The sequence below is a fragment of the Lagopus muta genome, chromosome 9 (genome assembly GCF_023343835.1).
Source record: "Lagopus muta isolate bLagMut1 chromosome 9, bLagMut1 primary, whole genome shotgun sequence".
Taxonomy (NCBI): Eukaryota; Metazoa; Chordata; class Aves; order Galliformes; family Phasianidae; genus Lagopus; species Lagopus muta.
Genome location: NC_064441.1, coordinates 21,196,965 through 21,219,113, shown reverse-complemented (window position 1 = coordinate 21,219,113; position 22,149 = coordinate 21,196,965). Strand labels below are relative to the sequence as shown.

Genomic DNA, 22,149 nt, shown 5'->3' with positions numbered 1-22,149 from the left:
ATGCACTGCAGCAAGTCTTTTGCCCAGGAGGATGCACGGTAGGCAATGGGGTCACCCAGATTTAGGAAGGAATAGAACTGAGATCTTCATTTACATATGTGAGTATGTATATTTAAATAATATATGTGATAATTTAAATAAATATGTGAGTATACATGAGTTCCAATTCCCAGTAGTAAGGCTGACATTTACAGGAAGGGGCAGGGCAATGTAACCCTAGCTATCATTCACACTTCCTCTCCCCATTCCAAAAGCATACGCCCTGCTCAGTTCCTTCCAAAAATGGTGGGCAGAGTTTCCCATAGTAAATTGTTATGGTCTGGAGCTCCTGAATGTGTGCAAATCACAGCTGCAGCTCTTACTTATGTCTTCCATGGGGTTTAGGTTAATGGAACAGCCAGAAGAGCCATTTCTAAGAAGCTGCGCAGACTAACAAAGCTGTCTTCAAACCCCATGTGTCCATGATTGGACTTAGAAAGATCTGTTAGCATAGGTCAGTAAATGCAGTCTAGCATAAAATGACCCAGATCAATAGAATTAAGCAAAAAGAAAAGTTACCTGAAGTTCCAGCCAGCTTGGAGGTTCAGTCCTTGCTCCATTGACATAGGTACGTCTTAGACGTTCAGCACAATATGGTGCATAGCCTGAGGGTCCATTGTGGATGAAATTCAGTAGGTACTGTATGCACAGAGCAAAAGGATGAATTAGGGAACATAAAACACTAGAAACCTTTTTTAGCTAATAGACTGGCTCAGAATGATCTTTGGAAAAGAAAGACTGGAGAAACTGAGCTTTTAGAGTTTGTATGGCTTCAATACCTTGGATGATGTGACTTATATTTACATATTTGATCTGTACTTAGTGCAATCATGGGTCAGTCACTGGTTATTTTTATGATTAAGAATATTTGTGAAGGTATTGATTTAGAAAAAGAGAACTGGAGGAAGTCAAGTGTTCCATGAATTCTGCACAGCTCACACTTTGGTGAAAGACTGGTGTTGAAATACGTCTTTGATTTGTGTCTGGTTTGTTGCAAGCTGTGTCCACCTGGCAGCATGTTGCTTTTTGAGCAGTTTGAGCATTGATCATTTGAGCAAGGGTACTGAATAAATAAAGATTCAGGGATATCTATGGACTCTGTATGCTTATGGGGCTGATGTCAATTTGGTTCCACTGTTTGTTTTTCTGTGGTGAGGTGGATTTATCCATCTAAATTTAGAAATTAAGGTATTAAAATATATATTAAGGAGCTCAAATCCAAATCTATTTAGTTTTATGGGGCTTGGAGATACAGGGTAAGAACTGATAAAATATGTGGGGTTATTTTACACTGGACTTCTGAGTATACTTAATTACTAGTTTTGTAAATAAAGATGGGTTTAAAATGATGGAAAGCAGAAGTGGAGAGGATAACATTTGCTAGATTCTTAAAGATCTCCAATAAGAGCTGTATCAACTGCAGTATCTAACTTGCACGGCAAGTCATGAAAAATAATTTGAGTACAGTGATAATTTCTTTAAATTACAAGATAAACATATGAGATGAGACCCTTCCTACTGAATCATAGCAGCAGCTGCTATGGCAGACAGATGTTTTACGTGCCTATTTGTGTCAAAACATTGCAAAACAAAAGAAACCAGGTCAGCTGAGGCATTTGCGCTGCTATAGGAAAGGTGAATAATGTACCTTCACAAACGTGTCTGAAGGGGGGAAACAACCAAGGCAAAGTGACAGAAGTATCCAGCCTCGAGCATAGCTGCTCCTGCTGCTGTTTTCAGTGAGTTGTTTGCAAATCTGGCAATAAATCTCATCTCTGTAATAAAACACGTGGAAGCAAAAGATAACGATGGTAGAAATAGACATTTCCATTGCAAGCTTGATAGAAAGAAGTAGATCTGAGCTAGATTTAGCTACAATAACTAGGATACCACCTGTAGTGTACAGCTGGAAATAACTGGCTGTTATTGTTGGTAGGAAAAGGCTCAATGTAAGCCTATTGTCCTCTGCCCCTGGTTACTCAACCAGTTCAAGTTCAGTTCCCGTGCTGGAATTCCTGCTGTGACAAGCCAGGGAGCTGGGTGGGGACAACAGTTCCTGCTTCATCCAGATGCCAGATAGCACTGCTGTCTCCCTTGTGTGAAGCTGGCTCTAAGCTCTCCACAGTATGGGGCTTGTGTCTCATGGCTCCTGTCTGTCAGTGCATGTGTGGGTTTGGGGATAAGGAGGAGGGGGGGCATCCTGCTTCATTTCATACCTTTAGGACACTGAGGAAACAATGGAGAGAGGCCTCAGATGTAAATGGTATTTGGCTTATGGTCTCAGCTATAGCGTTTGGTTTGGACTTTCAGTTGGGAATCTTCAGAGATAAAAAGGGACATTTCCAGCACTAGAAAAGTGCCCCAGGGATTTAGGAAGGGGGATTTCCTTGACGTAATGAGTGCTTCATCCTAGAAAGGAAGTGCAAGTTTCTTACCTGATGGCAGGGCGCAGAATTGCATTGCCAATGATGAAGTGCACTTTTTCTAGGTTGGACATGGGTCTCTCAGAGATTGAGCTGTCCTCATGGAAACCCTCTTCTCCACTTTTCAGCTGGTCTGTCACCTGAAAGAAACCAGTCAGAGCTCTTGAGTGCTCTAGAAACCTTCCCTCTTACCAGGCAGCTGTGATGGAAATAAGAGACATTCCTTCTCAGTCATTCTGGCTAAAACTGTTCCCACTGAGAGCAATGGCAGTCAGGAACAGATCTTACTCCCCACACAATCTAACTCCTAAAATACAGTGTTACTGCACTATTATTACTGGCTAGGAAAACATTTTGGTACGTCCTGTACAGCCCTAAGCACACGGTGGTTCAGTCTACTCAGGGCTCTGGGTAAACTGTTCTGTAATATCAACAATTCACAGTCATAAACTGTTCACCCTCTCCAGCAGTAAGGGTTGAAGTGAATCTGCCAGAGAATGAGCATCAGTGCACATTGGATGAAGCTCCAGGCAAAGAGACTGAAGGGCCATTTATTGCTAGTTCTTACCTTCCCTGTCAACTTGGAGGACCGTTTCAGCTTCAGGGAAGAGATGCTCTTGGAAATCTTGTTATCCTTTTTGCTTGCTCTCTACAACAAATATTGCAAATATAGGAAATTATGCACAGCAAGAACTATTCATGGAGAAAGGAAAGATAGACAAATGGAGAAGTTTTTGTTTTGCCCTTTCTGGCCAGAAGGAGCTGTGTTGTCCTCCTGGGACTGACCCTGCATCCTTTTGCAATTCTGCTGTTTCAAGTACAGCAGCATGCAAAGGTTCCTCAGCTTTTCTGTCTCAGTAGAACAGCATAGAAACCAGGGAAAGTATATGAAAATACAAGCATAGCTTGATCATCTCACCATATCTGGGCTGTCATTCTTGAACTGGACTTGATTTTTCCTGCCAAGTGTGTCATATATCTGTGTCATCACAGAACCGCTCCTGGTGGCGTTCTTGGCAAACATTGTTGGCTCTGGTAGGTCCCCCATGAACCTCAGGATGATAACCCACACAACTAGAGAAGCCTGCAGAGACAGGAGGCACAGTCAGACCCTGCCAAGTACACAAAATGCCTCACACTATTTCTTCCTTCTTTTACCCAGTTCAGGCTGTTAATCCCTGTATCCTCCTGCCGTTCACACCTGAAGTTTACTTTCTTGTCCAACCACATGAGCAATATACACAACACTCTCAGCAAGAGGGTGCAGCTCTAGTGAGAATATCAGATATGCTCTGTGGTTGCTCAGCTCTCAGCACTCCTCTTTACTGGCACTTCATAGGTGTGCTGTGGCTGGAGTGAAAAAGAGAAACTTGCTGAACAGCACTCTGCCTTTACCCACCTGGACAGAGAAGCAGTGCTGCAAGCTCTTCCAGGAGCCCTGACACCCAGAAATAGTAAGCAAAGCTTTTTGCAGCATTCTACAAGGCTGCTTAGCATCAAAAAAACCTCCCCTTCTTCACCATCTGTGATTCAACAGGAAAATCTGGAGGCCCAGGTTGCCTGTCCACTCCTAGCTCACAGAGCAGCAACCCTCACAAGAGCAGAGAGTTAGGCAAGCTCTGATGCTTCCTCTGTCCACTTTTGGACCCAAGGGCATCTGAAGAAGTCACTGTAAGCCTCAGAGTGCTCAGACTAAAGGCGACCAAAGATCTTGTGCTAGGCAGGCATCTATGTGCAAAGGCAGGCATCTGCTTGCAAAGCACCACAAAATGCTGATGTGAACAACTATTTTCATACAAGTGATTAGGAGTATCTGCTTGGCTCTAAAGTCTCTGGCTCCTAGGACTGTGCCTGAGGTGAGGGGAGCAGGTTGATCAACAAGGAGCAAGATACCAGGACGTTGTCCTTGTCGTCATGGTAGAGTAAGGGGTGCCGCAGTGGTTTCCGGATGTGCGTATGCGTAGATGACCCCTGGAAATAAGTAGCTGCAAACTTTGGGAAGGTGTAGTCTTCCAAGCCATCTGCTTCCTCTTCTAGCTCCACGCTCATAGGAATCATGTCCAGGTCTACTTCTTCCAGCTTGCTGGGCTTTGTTTCCAAATCCTGTACAGAACACGAGGAAGAAAAGGACTTGACTTGGGGGTTCTGGTGGACAAAAACCTGGGCATGAGCCAGCAGTGTGCACCTGCAGTCTGGAAGGCCAACCGTACCCTGGGCTGCACCAACAGTGGGGTGGCAGCAGGGAGAAGGAGGGGATTGTCTCCTCTGCTCTGCCCTCATGAGGCCCCATCTGGAGTACTGTGATCAGCCCCAGTGCAGGAGGGATGCAGAAATGTTGAAGCAGGTCCAAAGGAGGGCCACAAAGATCATCAAATGGCTGAAGCACCTCTCCTATGAAGACAGGATGAGAGAGCTCAGCCTGTTCAGCTTGGAGAAGGCTCTGGGGAGACCTCATTGCAGCCTTACAGTACTTAAAGGGGAACTTACAAATGGGAGGAAGATTGACTTTCTTCATGGACAGAAAGTGACAGGACAAGGGGAATGATTTCAAACTTAAAGAGATTTAGATGAGATGTGAGGGAAATTTTTTACTCAGAGGATGGTGAGCACAGGCTGCCAGAGAAACTGTGGATGTCTCTTTCCCTGAGGTGCTCAAGGCCAGGCTGGATGGGGCTTTGGGCAGCCAGTTTGGATGGGGCCCCCAGCCTCATGGCAGGGGGGTTGGAACTAGATGATCTTTAACGTCCTTTCCAGCCTAAGCCATTCTGTTATTCTATGGTAAGAAGCATCTTTTTCTCTCTTATCTGATATTTTATGTACTTTCCAACTAACACTAAAGCCATTTTTCAGCCACCACCAACAGACTACTGGGACTCAGTTTATTCTCCTGCCTTGGTCTTCAGCTGACCAAGAACACTGCTGGTTGCAAAACGCAGGTTCTGCCTTATTGCTCACATCCTGCACCAACCCAGACCATTCTATTCTATTCTAACCACTCTCCCTACTCCATCTGTCCAAATGGACAGCAGTAGATAGTAGATGTCCAGCCAGTTCTTCAGCTGTCAGTCAAATGTTGCTTTTCAGAACATGAGGTAACTTAGGTCATGAACTTCCAGCTTGTGCCAGCTGGAAAATCAGTGAGAGCACAAGAAGCAGATCATGTAGCTGGTGCCAGAATGAACAGAATGGCATTATTTGGTGGGGGTCTACTGGGATAAGGAAATAAGTGTGACGACACACAGTCCCTCAATGGCAAAAAACTTTGGGAACTGACTTCTGAAAGCAGGTTCCCCAAGAGACTGTACAGTTCAGTAAATAGAATTGACCACTGATGGAATTCTAACAGATTTGTTAGATTTACATGAACATGACCACTGTACCTCAAAGCCCAGAGGAGCCTGTCCTTCTTGGCCTCCAATCATAGAAGGTAAAAACCCAAAAATTTTGTCCACCATCTCCTGGTCACTGATAACATCATAATTTGTGTGTCTGTCGACAAAATCATCATTCATCCTTTGTTCTTCTTCCTCCTCCTTTTCTTCCAGAGTAGCCAGGTGTTCCTTTAAACATAGAAATTCATAAAGCATGATTGGAACATCATTCTGCTAAAAGAAATGGGTGTGAGGATAAAACACAATTACAAAGTGCTTTGCTCCTACAGCTTTCTTTGTAGACTGTTGATCTATTAATAATAATGTTCTATATTCAAGAACTGCATCACTTAGCAATTATACAGCAAAAGCATATTATGTTCACTGTTCTTTAGCTGACACACCTACCTTTTCTAACCTCACAGCTTCTTCCCTTGCTTTCACTGGGCCAAGGATGCTAATGAGACGTTCCTCCTCTTCCAAGCGGATATTCCTTGCTTCCAGCTTGACCTTGTTCTGCAGGAACAAAACCATTCTGTTACTGTTTTCAAAACTGCTGAGCAAGTTACACCACTAGCAAGCTGTCCACACCAGGGTTTTATCCCAACAGGGACTATTCCATTTAGGGAAGGAGCCACGGGCAGAGATCTGCTAACTGGCTTTGTCTTGTTTGTACAAGATATAATATAGAAAGAAAACCACAGCCAAGAGTTTCCATGTCAATAGATAGCCAAGGTAGTAAGCACAGGACTTTATCTGGTAGTGCATACCAACATACACTACATCAGGATTCCCTGAGTGTCATTACCAGGCCTTGCTGTAGAAATTAATCTTCCTTTGCAGGAATGATTTTTATCCTTTTATTCTCCCTTCTGTCAAAAACATTTCTGCTCTGTCACTGAGGTTCCGATCCATGGAAATGAACATAGGAAGAACGTGTAAATAAGATCATACCTGCTTTTGTACCTCAAAATAAAACGTTCCAAAATAAATATCCACATCTGGTGCTATGCTATGGCAACACTTAGGGGTCATCATGCCTCAGAACCTCATAGAAACAATGTCATGTTGACAAAATATCTGGACACGTACGTATACCCCCCTCTTCATCCCCTGTGAAGTTTGGCAAGCAAACATGCCCCTTGTATATGCCTGTATATAACACAAACAGCTTCCATCTGTGCTGCTACCTTTTGACGTATTAGATAGCCACGGCATGCAGCCTGAAACCTGATGATGTGTGCCCGGGTTGTTTCATACTGCTTAGCAAGCTGCCGGCTCCGGTAGAGGGCCTGCAGGCGCCCAAAGCCCAGCATAATCTGTAGGAGGTGGAGAAAAAAAGAAGTGATCATGATTCAATCAAGTGAGTCTGGGGTTCAGTGAGATGAGTAGAAGACAACAAAGTTCTGCAGCTGGATAAAGACATTGGGAGAGGTTAAGGGAATACTGCCAGCCAAGGGAATACTTTGATTTCTGTCAGTTCAGCCTTTAAAATCATGTGAGAGAGTGTGCACTTGAGGACCCGTTCTAGGGATTAGCCTGAGCTGATGACAAGGGGAAAAAGAGAGCAGAAACTAAACCAAGTGGATGGGGAAAAAACAAACAGGGCATAGCCTTGGGAAAGGTGGAGTCAGAAATAGATCCTATCTTCAGACAGGGACTGGGTCACTGATGCAAAATAGAAAACATTCCTGACTGAAACTGGCAGTTTCTCCTCTTGCTCTTTATGAATGGGAGGTTCTATATATTAATAATTTCTCTCACAGAAACACACAATATGTGAGCACCACCAATACGTCCCAGCTTTTTTCACCCACAAAAATGTCAGTCTAAACAAATTCAGCCATTATTAAAAATAAAAAAATAACTGAAAGAGAGAGATTGATATGCTGTTATTTTCTGTTACAGATTCCCAGTTTTGCTCTAACAGTTGTGGAAGACCCTTTGATTGCAGCTTGTCAGTGATGCACAAATGCCAGCCTTGGAACAGAAGTGTGGCAGCACTGGGGTGCCAGGATGCTGGAGCCAGGCCTGCCAGAGGTTAGTTGTGTTACTATTTCACCAGTAAGCAGAAACATCACGGGCTCAGGAAGCCATGAGATGCTCCAGAGTCCTCCTTGGACCCAACAATTCATTTTCTTGTACCCTGCCACTTTGCTTCTCTCCTCTTAATTTGTGAATATTTTAATACTCTCTACTCCCCTCAGCCTGGCAAGGCATGATATAAATACACACACACTGTATTGTAATTGTTGGGTCCCAGCCTGACTCACTGATTGAACACCTGGGGAAAGGACCTGGTCGTCCCTAGGAGCACAGGTGAAGGCAATTCAGCTGTGTGACTGGAAGGGGTGGAACCTGGCTGCACCTCTCTTAGGCCCCATTTAAGGGCTGACTGCCACTAGGGAAGGCTCTCTGGTTGGAGATCTTTCCCTTCTGGAGTTTTCCTTGTGAGCATCAATCTTCAGAGGTGGGTGAGTGCTTTGCTTTGCAAAACACCTTTCCATTGCTCTAGTCCCTCTGTCATTATATCTCCTGTATCAACAATCTGCCGTGCTGATCTCTCTGGTTGTTACACACACACACACACACACACACACACGTGCTTCTTACCATCCTGAAATCCTTCCGGCAGCAGTAGCCTCGCCAAGCTGCTTGGATAGATATGGCAGACTTTCTCTGTTTCAGAAACTGCTTCCTATTGCAAACAGATGAGGTAAGAAGCAATAGGTTATCTCTGCTGCTTCATATGGTAAGAATAAAGAGTAAGGCTGGTGGGTTTTCTCTGTTTCTGGGATTTCTACACTCTGATCTCAGCCATTGCTGCTGAGTAGGAATACTGGAGTCAGGAGAACAAAAGCTACACTAACTAGCTCTGTCATTAGTAGACATCTTGCTAGGGCAAGTCTGAAGCTCAGCAAGGGCTGTACCTCCTGCTTCTGAGTAATGCAGGCAAGGTATTACACTGCAGCACAAAGCCTGTTCAGTTACTTTATACCATATGCAATGAGATTATCCTCACTGAAAGCGTTTTGTTGTCTTATGCCTTCTCCAGGCTGATGGAGCTGTGAGAAGAGGCTGTTTTGCTGGACCTTTATATAACACAGCCCCTGGGGAATTCCATGTGAGCTCAGCTCATTCTGGAGGTGAAGCAGCACCATGAATCAGCTGAGCTCTCAAAGTGAGAGCTTTCACATTTGTTTTGTTATCAATTTGCAAGTAGAAAGGATGAGATAAAAGTATCAGTAATCTGACTTTGACCTTAAGCAACTATTCAGCAACTGCTTCTCCACTGTTAAGAACATGTTTAAATCAAACCAGCGGTTAGTCTTATATTATGGTTCTGATTGGGTGGCACAAAAATTAATAATATTAATATTCTAATATTAATAAATACAGATCATGACATAAAGCATTTATTGAGGACAACTATTTTTTTTGTCAGTAACTAAGTGTCCATTTTGAGAATATTTCAAGCCAAACAAGAGTTGTGCATCTTTGTCAAGGTGGAGGACTAGGTAGTTTCCTCTTACTTTAGTTTTCTCTTTCCTATTTTTTTTCTATGTCTTATATTAAAGAAGTATCCTACAAAAGAAGGTTCTTGTAGCTCTGGAAAGAACAGATTGCACACAAACTTCCTGTTTTCCAGATACCTCATAAGGTATCTATGCTGTTTGCTATGAATATTAAGTGCAAATCTTCCTTCCAACCCTTCCTCTCAGCTGCACGTGCAGCAATCCTGCATTTTGAAAAGCATAATTATAATAAACTGGAACAGAATCTTTGTGCAAAACTTGCATCGATGCACTGTTACATGATGAGCATAGAATCCAGGGCCAGTGGAAGGTAGGACTGATATAACCAGAAACGTTTCAGTGAGGATGTTAAAGAACAGTGCAAATGTTAGTGCTTCAAACCTAATCAAATTCCCTTCTTTAACATCACTGACCTGTCCTTGAAACCTCTCATCACCTTCTGGATAAGAACAACCTTATCTGTGAGTATTTTCTGTCGTTCCAACTCCAATATTGTATCATGATAATCCTGTTAAAAGAAAACATTGATATACAGCTGAACAAACATCCCCACAACTCCTGAAAACTGGACACAAGTTCTGAAAGAGGTGCAGAATCGGTGTGGCAAGGTGGGATTCAAATGTGCAATCTGCAGTAGAAAGAGTGTGCACCACCCAGTGTCTGGCAGTAGCAATGAACAAGCACAAAATTTGCCTAAATAAGGGATGTTTTTTACCTTGCTTAGGGCAAGGAAGTTCTCTGTGACAACATGCTGGTATGCAGTTATTTTTTTTTAATGCTCTGGACTTGAGCAGAGTCCAATGCATCACACTCTGCTGTTCGAGCTACACCACTGGAGAATGGGAAAAGCCCCTTCATACACCAAGCTTGTGTCCATCAAATTGCATTGTCTTCGAGGACACAGATCCAGTCTGAGTTTCAAGAGAGACCTCTGAGAGAACCCAGTCCTTCTAGGTCACCGCTCTTGTGCTGACAGGTCAAGCTTTATGGTGAAGTGCCCAGTTCTTCAGAGAAGAGACAAACTGTTCTTTTTACTTACTTTAAGGAACATTTTTGTCTTTCCAGCCTGCCAGCTTTCATCTTTGCCCAGCACTGCTTCAGAGATTCTGACACAGCATTGTCGAGCATCATTCTTCACCTGATGTGCAAAAGCATCATTATGTTAGGGCTTGTTTGGAAACAGAGTGGCTGTACTATGTAAGGAACCTATGGTCCTGCATTTCAAAGAGCAAAGAATGCAAACAGATGAGGTCTGACAGACCTCTGGGCCAACAGGATAATGAATGAAAGCTCAAATGGTCAAGAAAAGGAGGAATATCAGTGCTTGGTGAAGCATTCCAGAGTTAAAATGACAGGAAATTGTCAATTCTGACTATGTCAGAAGTGTGTGATTGCAGAAAAACAAACAACTTGAGGGTAGTAGTAATGCCACCCTGCCTGGAGTGTCTATGTGGAGCAAGTCCAGGGTAGCTGGACCTAACAGCACTCTACTTCTGGCTGAGATCCAAGTGAGGTTCTCAGTATTTAGCTACCATTCCAGTGATGACAGCTCTCTCTGTTATGCCAGCAGTAATCTAAGAACTTTATCCAATGGGAAAGACCTAACACCTCATAAGGAAGAGTTAGATGTGCTTAAAGCAAGCACGTGCTAACACACCGCTTCTAGAGCAGACTGCGGCAGGAGGACTCTGTATCTCTCAAAGAACTCCTCGAAGGTGTAACGAACTGGGTAGCCAGCTTTCCTGATCCTGATGGTCTCCATCATCCCTGAGTATCGCAGCTGTTTGATACACAGCTCCCGGTCAAACAGCTGTAAAAGAGAGCAGACAAGGAGTTAGTGCAGAAAGAGGCTGCACATGCAACGTTCCTCAGGACCCATCTCTTATCCTGAGAACTCAGAGAGCTGCAAAACGGGCTGCTAAGCTCTTCTTAATTGTGCTCTTGTTTCAGTGTCCCAGATTAATTAGCTATGGGCATAAACATGCCACTTTAAAGAGTCTTCACGTGTGTTTGGTGGCAGAAAAAAATCTATTAAGTTCTGACTGGCTTTAGCAACTGTCTTCAATTCTATAAATGTAATTTCAGGTGAATGATCATATTGTTTTGCAGGTGCAAGAAACTGCAACAGAAACTTACTTCCTTTGGGCTTAGCACAGCATGACTGCTGTAAGTTTCTTGTAATGTAGATTAAAAATAGGCTCACTAATCCACATGCACAACTTTAAAAATGATTAAGTCACTCGACCAACAACAAACAACTGGGTTTTGATCCCCCAAGACCCAGCCAAACATTTTAATGGCAAACGTGAGCTTCTTCTGCGGTGTCAAATCCAGCTGTATCATCCTTCTCACCCACAGCTTTCTTCATCTCTCTCAAGCTATTTCATGGTATAGTCATTGCTGGATCTCAGTTTCTATTTGTCCCCTTGCTGGGGGCTGGAAACTCTCTGGGTCTTTGGTTACAAGAATGGCTTCTACAGCAGCTCCCAGTGCTCTTTTGGCCACCCATCACTCTAGGATGGATTTACAGGTGATTTTATAAATGAACCTTGCTATATCATACTGCCCTTTTCATTGCAGTAATACCTCGTGCTCCAGTTCTTGTCTGAAGTACAGATAGAAAATCCTACACCACAACTGACAGCTTTTTCTCATCAAAAAGTTTAAGGAAAACAAGACCTTATGTTGTTAAATCATTACCAGAGGTTTCTTGTAGTCGTTGGGTTTGATGCAGCGGATGAAGTATGGCTGGCACTGAGCAAGAATTTTCATTAGCTTTTCCAGGGACTGCTTGAACTGTCCTCCCAGAGTAGAGAGCCGTTTGGTGGTATCCAGGCCCTGGGAAGAGTAAGCACATGCTGTCTGCTACATTGTTCATCACCAGAGGGCCAGTTAATAAAGCTTCCTATTTCTGTCCTAGGTAATGGTACCACACAACAGCCAGGAAATGTTATTTACCTACAAGGGAGCTAAATCTGCCATCTGCATCTTACAACCTCAGTGATAGCCCAGCGCTACTTGGGCATAAGTTCTAGCAGTAGGGCTGGCTGTGGAGGAAAAAATTCAACCCACAGGAGCCCATATAGGCCTGTCTCTTCTAACCAAGACTGCCTTGTGTAGAGCTTGGGTGCCAAGCTATTATTCACAGATGCATGCCTGAAAGTTTGGCAGGAAACTGCCACTCCCAAAAATAGCCTCTCGAGCAGGCAGGCAGTTTGCTGCCAGCTCATAGCTAGCTAGCGCTGCTAAGGATTCACAACAGCTCTTTCTTTAACCTTTAGGGTGGTTTCCCTGCTCATTGACACTACAGTAAGTAGTGAAAGGCAAACTTCTACTGGAGGATAATGTAAAAGCTGCTTTATTTTTGCCTGCAGATGCAATGCTTTATGTCTCACAGCTTCTGGGCTGAATTCTGCCCCAGCTGCACTAGTGTAAGCCCAGAAGGATTGCACTTGGCTGCAATTATCTCCTGACTTCCCCAGCTTCCCTGCAAGCACAGTTCCACCTTTTTCCTCTTCCAAACATTATCACAACAGGCCTTGACTGCTCCTGTCTTTAAGGGTGTATTAAATTACAGTGAGAGCAGTGCAGATTCCAAGTAACAAAAAGAATCCACTGGCTTTTTTCTGACAGTCTTCCTATGAGCTTGGAGTCATTACAGCACAATACAACTTTTTGTTTTGTTTTAGCTCAGGTTGTCGGGGTTTTTTCCCCGCTTGTTTGTTTGTTTTTCCCACTCCAGATAAATTTTAATCCCAGTGGCTCTCGTTACTTTAATGATCTTTACAGTCCCTCATTCTGCAGGTTCTTACATTTAAAGTGCCCTTTTCAACGCCTGAGCTGCCACCTTCTGCTCTCAGCTGTGTGCCAATGCTGCCCTCCAGCGACCAAACACTCATGCCTTGCAAAGTAGCTCCTGGGAATAGCAGCTGTGATGCTTTTTAGGCCTAGCAAACATCTGTTTGAAGTAGATACGATAACATCATATGGGTGTTTAAACTGCATTAGTGCCAAAAGCAGTTTGCACTCCCAGACCCCAGGGGCTTTTCTGCTGTACCACTAAATCAATGGGATGGTCTCAGAAGGCTGAAGCCCAGCCCTCCCAGCCTCACTGCCTGCCTCTAGAAACGACACTGTTAGGTGGCACTTGTTGCTGGGGTGGTGGTGACTTTTTGTGGATGGTATCCACATTTAGTAACTCTTTTCTTTTCACGCTGCTCTACTTTCTAAATGTTCTCCTAAGGAAACTTTTTTTCCCCCAATAACACAACCTTATTTAAAGAGAAAAACCCATCAGACCAAAATAGATAGGCCTGATATTTAATCTTAAGTTACTCATGATGTTTAATAGATGCTATGCCATCTCTGTGTTGTATCTGGTACTACTTCTTTTTTCTCCCACAGATCTTTTACCTGTCCATAGCCAGATGTTCTGGACAGCAGAAAGCCACATTGGGCTAGAGACTGAGGAAGAGAGAACAGGATCAAAAAAAAATGCCAGGAGAACAGGGAGATAACAGGTGAGTCAACAAGTTAACTGTTCACCCTCTACTCTGAGAAGGAAGCAGAGAGATATAAAAACTAAGAGCAAAAGTACCTTCACCCAATAGTGATGCTGCATGGTTAAGGGCTCACAATTAAAGATAAGTGAGAACTGCAGCAAGGCAGAGAGCCTGAACTCCAGCCCACAGCATTTCCAGACCACTGCACTTCAGTGGGGCTCCTGACACCTCCAGGCACTGATGTTTCTGTGACAATTAGCCACCAGCAACTTTGTCACAAAGGCTCTGAGCATGGTGGGAGAGCTAACACTGCAGCAATGTGCAAGTTGTGAGACTGTCTATGGGAGATGGAGTGGCCTTCTGTGACAGCACAGCTGTTTGCTCTTTGTGCTAGCCAGCCACTCTGCAAGAAGGGAAAGGCCAGGACTCTCCTAACTTTTCCTCCAGAATCCTTTGAAGAAATGAAAGGGGAAGGCATGTGCAGAAACAGTACAATAGAAAGTGAAGGTCAAGAACAGGCAGAGCATTATAGTAGGGAAGTTAACTGGTTCTGCATCACAGTGTCAGTAAGCCAACCTTGTAGGCCTGGTCAGTTCCAAAATGCCGGATAGTCCCACGTCCCAGACTAGTTGGGGTTGTTTCCACCTGGAAAATCTCCTTCAGGAATTTATTTTTGGAGGAATGAACCACTTGCATTACATTAGCACTCAGTGTGTCCCTGTTTTTCTCTAAGAAATCTATAGGATGGAAAAAAAAAAAAAGAAAGAACAGCTTGTCATCTCTGCAGCCTGCTGGCTGTAATGCAACTCTGCCAAGCTAAAATCCACGTCATCTACAGTAACTTGATGATTAGTTTACAGTAATCCTCTTGACCTCCTGACTTCAGCAAAATAAACCTGAATGTTTTAAACTCTTATCTTGAGAAATTACAGATCAACACTACTCTGAAGTGCCATAAAGCCATGGCAAATGATGTTCTTCTCTTCACCTTCCACACCCAGCCAAGAAAGGCTCACCTTTTGATTCATAAAAGACAGCCCCAGCAAAGTGGTTAATGCCAAACTTGGTGTCATGGTCACTCTTAGGTGGGATATAGACTCTGCTTTTTCCATGGAGGGAATTGATTTTGATAAGCATGGTGGCATCTGTGCCCTAGAAACAAATACAGAAAAGGACAGTTAAGTAGATTCTCTATTACAATATAAGACTGCCCAGCAAACAAACGCATAAGGTGCTTCAAGATAACAAAGGCTTAAATTCTGCCCCTTGTTTGTGAAGTAACCAGGTAGGAACACAGGACCTGCTTTCATTGCCCTACTGGTACAAGACTCAGAGATCCCCAGAAGGCAGCCCAAAGCAGATACCCAGCATGGACTGTGACTTCTACAGGCCAGCAACCAGCTGGTGCCATCACATCCTCATCCCCGTGGGAGGCATGTGAGGGTAGTTCTGCTCACTTGCCCATCGTAGGGTAGTGCTGTGCTATCTGAGAAGCCACATACCCTGGGAATCATGGAAGAGACTTTTCTCCTGATCACAGGACATACAGTTGAGACCACCCTCTTCTCAGGAAAGAAAGGAGAAAGCTCTCTGTACACAAGCCTCTTAAATTGCTGCCTGAGGACTACAGGTGAGCTGAGGCAGAAGCTTGCTTTCCTGGATAAGCTGATGCTGCCATCTGATTCCTGTACTGACAGCCCTGCTTACCCTTGTCATGGAAATGTACAGCAGCTATGTTTGAGATCAGATGCTACTTTTTCTGTTCTTCTGTTGGAGATGCCTGCCCTTTGTAGAATGACATTTTTTTCACGATTGCAGAGCTCAACTGTGACTGTCATCCAAGAGAAGAAAGAGGAAGGTGCAGCCCAGACCAACAGCAAAACAGTACTTAATATGCAAATCCATACATTTCCTAAAAAGCCACTTCAATTATTGTGTCTCCTTCCTTCTCCATCTGGTACAACTCTGAGTTTTAAGGCAGTGAGGTAATAGGAACAGCACACTCTGGCAGTGAAAGTATTCATTTAGCAAATTAAAAGGGGTATTGACTCTCACAATGTCTCTGAAAGCCTCCTCTGCACTTTTCTGTGTGTAAAGCATTGTTGATGTGCTGTGCTCAAAGTCAAATATTACAGACGAAACCAGAAAGTTACCTTTGGGAACTTGCTCTCCTCATCAATGAGGGAGATAATATTCATGGGCTTGAGTGCAATGACTTCCAGAGCCTGGCGATTGTCAGTGAAGTCAATGTTATTCCAGGTAATGTGCTCTGCAAGGTATTCCTCTTGCTCCAGCTTGAAGACATGGTGCACAAAGAACTGCTGAAGGTGTTCATTTGCAATGTTAATGCAGAGCTGCTCAAAGCTGTAAGGGGACAAGATGGGAACCCATGGTCATTCCTGGACCTTGGCCAGTGCTGCACTGCTCTATGGCATTTGTTTATTGTCCATATTTAATACTTTTCCAGATAAACTACTGTTATACTCCATGTTAATGATCATCACCACTGTGTGTTGTCTTAGGAACATGAGAGATGCATTTTCTGCTCTAATAAAGATGAGCAAAAAGAGCCAACTGTTGACTTAGTGTTGCTGGTTAAGCAAGGGACGAACTGTTTCAAGGAACTCTAGAGAGAAAGGGGAACATACAACTGTGAAAATAGCATGTCTGGGTGAGTGTATAATCAGTTTTTACTTGCAATGGCATTACCACTTCTTTTATCAGTTAATCCTTAAAACTGCATGTGAGTTTCATTACCTGGTAATTGCTGTGGCACAATGTGTGCCAGTGAGGCCCCATGTGGACTGCAGCCTTTGGGGATAGCATAAAGTAATAGGAAAGAACATTAAAAATGTAGGATGGTCTGAGCAGATTATGTTCTAAAAGTCAGTGAGGAATATTATCTTGCTGAATGCAAGCAAGGTGCATCTGTTGCAATGGATTGGAAAAGGTTGCCATGCAGAATTTAGAAAGAATGAAAAAAGTGGAACATTTTATTGATTTATCAAGGAGGAGTTGACAAAGGTGGAGGGAAATGGAGTGACATGAATTACACTGTTTGTCGCAGTCGTTTACTACATGCTTCACTGACAGTAGCATACCAGCCTCAACACTGCTCACATGTTGATGGTGCCCCATGATGGAGAAAGTTTCCCTACTCTGGTCCCAAAGGCTTGTAGACTGCAGACTGTGTATGATTGTGGAGTACTGATGATATGGCACCATAAAACAGAGAACTGATGCCTCTGTAGAGAAGGGCATATAGAAATGGTGCTCTGGGACTGAAAACATCAGTACAAGAGGTAACAGTGGTATGCAGACCAGGTGTTTTGCTGACCTGTCCTTAAAAGCAGAGAAATTAAGTAGTTCCCAAAGAGTGATGGGGGAACACTGAGCGAAACAGAAGCATAGCTGAAATGAGAATCAAAACACAGACTCCTTTATGCTATGTACAGAAGCATCCCAAGAGGTCTTGTTAAAATGCCATGGAGCAAGGGGAACATGTATCTGCTCTTCGTGGCTGCTGGCTCATAGCAGCTTCATAGACATCTTCCCTGAGCAAATTCCTGAGGTTCTGAAATAGACATGTGCAATGGCTGCACCACAGTGAAAGCTGAAGGAGAAAGCAGAAATGTGACCAAGACTAAAGAAGAACGGTATTTGTCAGTGGGGAAACTTAGTGATGGAAATTTCACTGCTTTTCTAGGCATGACAATAATAATGAAAGGAAATTTGCTTGGGTTTTTTTTTTCACTTTTTCAATTTACATCAACTGCTTTTCAGCACCCCAGTGCAAATGAATCCAGAGCCTCTTACCTGTTGTTGCTAAAGTTTTCGAACCCAAAAATATCCAACAACCCAATGGATTGACGTGTATTTTTAGGCTTCTGAGAAGTTGGGTTAAAAATGGCTGAGTTGATCTTGTTCACTATCCAGAGGAAAATCCGTCCATATATACCCTGAGGAGAAATTAAAGTGAGAGCTCATCATTACAGTCTTTGGACAAATCTCTCTGCTTCCTGTTGTGTTGAAACAATGATGTCAAATTATGCCTGAAGACCAAGAGGGAACCAGGCCATCTGGATGCACATTTATCACAAAAGGCACTTTAACTGATAAGACAGACAGCTCTGAAAGCATCCCCAGACTTCAAATAGAGCAGATGTAAGAACCAGTACCTTCACAAAGGCGTCCCTCCCGTCTGCAGCTTGGGCCACATTCAAGGGCCTGGACACACTTTCTCCTCGGACAATGATGGAGAGGTTTGTGAGGCTGTTCTGAAGTTCACTGTAGTCCACCTGGAAGAACAGTCATGGCAACTTGGTCATCCCAGGTAGAGAAAAGAGATCCAGCAAAGAAAGTCTGCCTCTGGAAGGAGGGCTTTGACAAACTGCTTGTAGAGCAGCACTCAAGAGAGCATTCTGCTGCCCAAGACTGAAGGATCTCCTGGCTCAGAAAGATATCTGCAATAGCAGCACTTGAGTATCAGCAGAAAGAACAGGAAATGCCCTTTCTATGTGCTTCACTACATAAATGCTCCACAGAGACGTGCTTTGTCAGTGTGCTCAGGGAGCATGGATGAAGAAAGGAACAAGCAGGAAAAGATAAGAGTTTACTACCTCAAGCAGTTTGGTTGCAATTGAAAAGTGTGGTGAATCCATCACATCAGAGCAGTCCAAGTTGTCATACACAGCCGCTGGAATAAGAAATCATTTTCATGGTGAAACATTTCTGTTGTGGTTGGGAGCTGTGCAGCCATATTTCTGTAAGCTTGTATCTCCAGGAATGTGACAAAGTAGTAATTTGCCTGATGAAGCTCCTGCATTTGAAGATTTTACTAAGGAAGTTTCTAATTTTACCTAGGGATCCTGGCACATACAGGGTCCTCACAACTCCAGAACATTGTTTTAATTGTTTTATTTTAACTACAAATAGCAGCAAAGCTGACAGGATTATTAATTATAAACTGTAGCTACTGGGGATCTGGAGTTTTATCTGACTTCAGATTTTTTTCTGAAAACATTTCCTGTCTTGTATCTAGCTGGTGGGAAACGTAGACAAAAAAGGTTGCCTAGATAACAATCTTCCTTCGTATAGGAGATACTTCATTTTAGCAGCCAGCATTACCCCAAAAAACCCACCTGGCACCACTGCATCACACAGAGAAGAGTTCTCTTCTAAAATATGAGAGCTCCTGCTGTCCTACTGATGGGTGTTATCAGACTGTCTTTGCCTTATCAGAACTGCATTTACGCAGCTGAGTGTTCACAGTACCCAGCAGGACAATGACAGCTATCATCTCCACAGAAAGCATGGCTCAGTTGCTCCCCTGTCCTCTGACTTACATAGCACTACAGTCAGTATATGCAGCATGGCATTATATTATCTGGTGATTCAGGCTGTGTGATAAGGGTCTATTTATAACCAAGGAAATCCCACTGTGACAAAATAATAAGATGGGTGTTTTTCAAAACATTACTCAGCGTGGAATGGTGCTTATCTGCCTGCCCCAACCCTGTTCACCTAACCATTTATACTGGGCAGAGAAGCACAACCTAATCCTTACAGCTGGAAGCAGAAGCACCTGTAGGCCTTTACCATCAACTCTGAGGAGAGACCAAGCAGAGGCAGTGCTGAGTTTACCTTCAAACTCCACATTCCCCAGATGCAGGATAGCAGCCAGCAGTTTGCTGATGTCCCAGTGCTCAGAGTCTGAGAACATGAGGATCTTCATCGCTGAGCGGATGTGAGCGTACTCCTTGGCATCATTCCGGCTGTCACAGGATGTGCAGTTGCCCTGCAAGAAACCACATTCACAGGTGAAGAGGATCTTTTCTGCTTTCTCTTCAGATCACATAAACTCAGACATAAGGACAAGGATTCTTGGCACTGTTTCTGCTTACTCGTTATCACCTAAGGTATACGTACCTAATTAGCTTTCTCCCTGGCATGAGATCCCTTGCATTCGCCTAAAATCTGAGCACCTGTGAAAGTGGAGGATATTTCCCATGTGCTTTATGATGCCCTTTATGTTTCTTAAGGCTGAGTTGGACAGAAAGCTTTGAACTGCCACATGCTGCCCCTGCGGTGGACAGATGGACATTACAGTAAGCCTCTGAAACTGAGACTCACAGCACCTGTGTTACTGCTTCTGGTACTCTAAGGAAAGGACTGTTGGTACTTGTACTTGGTACCACCCATCTGCAGCTCCTAGTGATGGTACTGGTTGCTGGAGGAAACAAATGACAGAGGGATAATGGAGATAGTTACCATAGTGAGATAAGTGTACTCTGAGGCAGTGCCCAGATTCAGCATCTTTTTCTGCTCCAGATTCATCCCCATCAGCATGCAATAGAAGATGTGATAGTTCCTCTCCTCTGGAGCCTAGAAAGAAAGAGGCCAATATAGGCTTGTTGGTACAGGTTTCTAGCACAGGAGCAGGCAGAATGGGTGTCTGCAAGTGCCCTCACCTGCCGGCAAACTCGGGACTTTTCCAGAAGAAACTGTTCTATCCGGGCTCCTTCTATCACACCGCTGTGGTTGAAGTAGATATCAATGTATTTACCAAAGCGGCTCGAATTGTCGTTTCGAATTGTCTTGGCATTTCCAAAAGCTGACGGGAAAAGGACAGACAGGATCTTGATTACTGCAGTTAATGAACATCAAGTCTATTTTTGATGTGCTTCCATTTTTCTCTTGGTATTTTGCATGTTGTATACCAAATGCTGACATGCACTAAAGAATATCTGAACTGACTTCCTTCTGAAGTGACAGGCAGGCATAACTGTGCACCCAGACAGCTGGGCCCTAAAAGACATACTCAGGTGGTCCAAATATGCTCTATGTCTTTTATGACTCTTGTGCTCCCTGCAGTTCTGAGATACTGCTACAATGACACCTTCTCCTACATCATAAGAACTCCTCTGGACCTCGTGAAGACCCAGCAAAAAAGACTAGAGAACTTCTACCCTGCATCACCAATGCTTCAGGGTTTTTAGCTATGTTATGCAAATGCAGTTGTTTGAGGATCTGTTCCTGAATTTTTAGCCTGAGACAAAAATCTTGTGATAAGTGTGGTAAATGGTTTTTTTTCTGCTAAATAACCCACCTTCCAGAATGGGGTTGGCCTCTAGGATTTGCTGCTCTATCCAGGAATGCTGGCCGCTGATAGCTGCCAAGAACTGTAGTATTAGCTTAGTGCTTTCAGTTTTCCCAGCTCCAGATTCTCCACTGCAATAAGAAATGAGATCATTAAGGGTTTGCTTTCTTCTGTTTTTTGGCTAAGGAGGCAAATGGTAGACCAAGGTGAAATCCTACTTTATGTTGTGAAGATCAGGTTGTCTTTCATTGATGGCTGTACAATTCTAGCTGTTCAACCTCTTATCTAAAAGATATTGTGCTAAAGTGTATCTAAAAGTGTATCTAAAAGATATTGTGCTAAAGTGTACAGTGTTTTTTAGCCTGAGGTTGAAGACTAAATTCTCCCTTTGATTAAAAATGAGCAAATCCATGGAACACATTCTGTACCAGCAAAGAAATTAAATCACCACTTGCTTTTCTTTAAAGCATTATGAGATTTTCAGTGTTAGTCTCAGCTGAGGCAACTCAGGTGATGTCCCATAGTCACACTGCAATGAGACTCTGTTCTCTCTACTGATGGCTGGCAGAATATGGATACATGTCATGTGTTTATACTATAGCTTCTTCCATCTCTATATTAGCAGAGACAGTGTTTCTTCAGGAAATCTCAGTTTTCAGAAAATATAAGTAACACAAGTATCCTGTCCCCAGAGTAAAAGGCTAACATCACAGAGGCATACATGTGTAGAATATGTCATCACATTCAGAGTCTAGGAGAAAACAACAGGCTTCAGAAATCTCTTGTTTATGTTTCAGTTTTTGTAGCCCTGACCAAAAAAAAAGAAGTAGTAGCAGGGAGGAGAATGTTTCCTTACTGTTACCTCTAGTCTTAATCTGTGCCTTTCCATTTGGAAGGTCTCCTGTGTCTGCAAAAGTCCCCCAAAAACATGCCAGATTTGGTGTCTGCCATGCATCATGAGTACAGTCACCTGATCACACAGCACTGATCTCTCTTATTCCTCTTCATATTGAAGTAACAGTTGTCTGCAATGGCAAAGACATGAGGTGGCAGCTCTCCAATCCTCTTGTTGCAGTACAGCCTGATAAGATCGACTGTGTAGAGAGGCAGCAGCTGGTATGGATTCACTGCTACCAAGATAGATCCCGTGTAAGTCTGGAAAACAGTTATGAGCATTAC

At 43.5% G+C, this 22,149-nt stretch overlaps 1 protein-coding gene and 1 long non-coding RNA gene across 5 annotated transcripts in view; one reads left to right on the top strand and one right to left on the bottom strand.

Moving 5' to 3' along the window:
* MYO7B (myosin VIIB) overlaps nucleotides 1-22,149 on the bottom strand; it is a 50,014-nt gene that overhangs the window by 19,585 nt on the left and 8,280 nt on the right. The window contains exons 5-29 of the mRNA XM_048955352.1: nucleotides 21,941-22,125; nucleotides 20,980-21,101; nucleotides 20,342-20,484; nucleotides 20,142-20,255; nucleotides 19,515-19,668; nucleotides 18,491-18,567; nucleotides 18,050-18,169; nucleotides 17,688-17,830; nucleotides 16,025-16,235; nucleotides 14,888-15,023; nucleotides 14,448-14,608; nucleotides 12,070-12,207; nucleotides 11,027-11,179; nucleotides 10,409-10,507; nucleotides 9,783-9,877; nucleotides 8,447-8,531; nucleotides 7,024-7,152; nucleotides 6,242-6,349; nucleotides 5,843-6,022; nucleotides 4,356-4,565; nucleotides 3,382-3,546; nucleotides 3,031-3,111; nucleotides 2,475-2,602; nucleotides 1,688-1,814; nucleotides 559-678 (exon numbers count right to left, since the gene is read on the bottom strand). Coding sequence (XP_048811309.1) covers nucleotides 559-678; nucleotides 1,688-1,814; nucleotides 2,475-2,602; nucleotides 3,031-3,111; nucleotides 3,382-3,546; nucleotides 4,356-4,565; nucleotides 5,843-6,022; nucleotides 6,242-6,349; nucleotides 7,024-7,152; nucleotides 8,447-8,531; nucleotides 9,783-9,877; nucleotides 10,409-10,507; nucleotides 11,027-11,179; nucleotides 12,070-12,207; nucleotides 14,448-14,608; nucleotides 14,888-15,023; nucleotides 16,025-16,235; nucleotides 17,688-17,830; nucleotides 18,050-18,169; nucleotides 18,491-18,567; nucleotides 19,515-19,668; nucleotides 20,142-20,255; nucleotides 20,342-20,484; nucleotides 20,980-21,101; nucleotides 21,941-22,125 — 3,384 coding nt within the window. The remainder of the gene's footprint in view (nucleotides 1-558; nucleotides 679-1,687; nucleotides 1,815-2,474; nucleotides 2,603-3,030; nucleotides 3,112-3,381; nucleotides 3,547-4,355; nucleotides 4,566-5,842; nucleotides 6,023-6,241; nucleotides 6,350-7,023; nucleotides 7,153-8,446; nucleotides 8,532-9,782; nucleotides 9,878-10,408; nucleotides 10,508-11,026; nucleotides 11,180-12,069; nucleotides 12,208-14,447; nucleotides 14,609-14,887; nucleotides 15,024-16,024; nucleotides 16,236-17,687; nucleotides 17,831-18,049; nucleotides 18,170-18,490; nucleotides 18,568-19,514; nucleotides 19,669-20,141; nucleotides 20,256-20,341; nucleotides 20,485-20,979; nucleotides 21,102-21,940; nucleotides 22,126-22,149) is intronic.
* LOC125697775 (uncharacterized) lies at nucleotides 8,251-15,993 on the top strand. Of its 4 annotated transcripts, none has more exons than XR_007378922.1 (3): nucleotides 8,251-8,303; nucleotides 13,774-13,889; nucleotides 15,690-15,993. It is a non-coding gene; the product is annotated as an uncharacterized LOC125697775 (long non-coding RNA). The 4 variants fall into 4 exon arrangements; XR_007378920.1 differs by having other exon boundaries at nucleotides 15,157-15,993; XR_007378923.1 differs by lacking the exon at nucleotides 15,690-15,993 and adding an exon at nucleotides 14,605-14,877.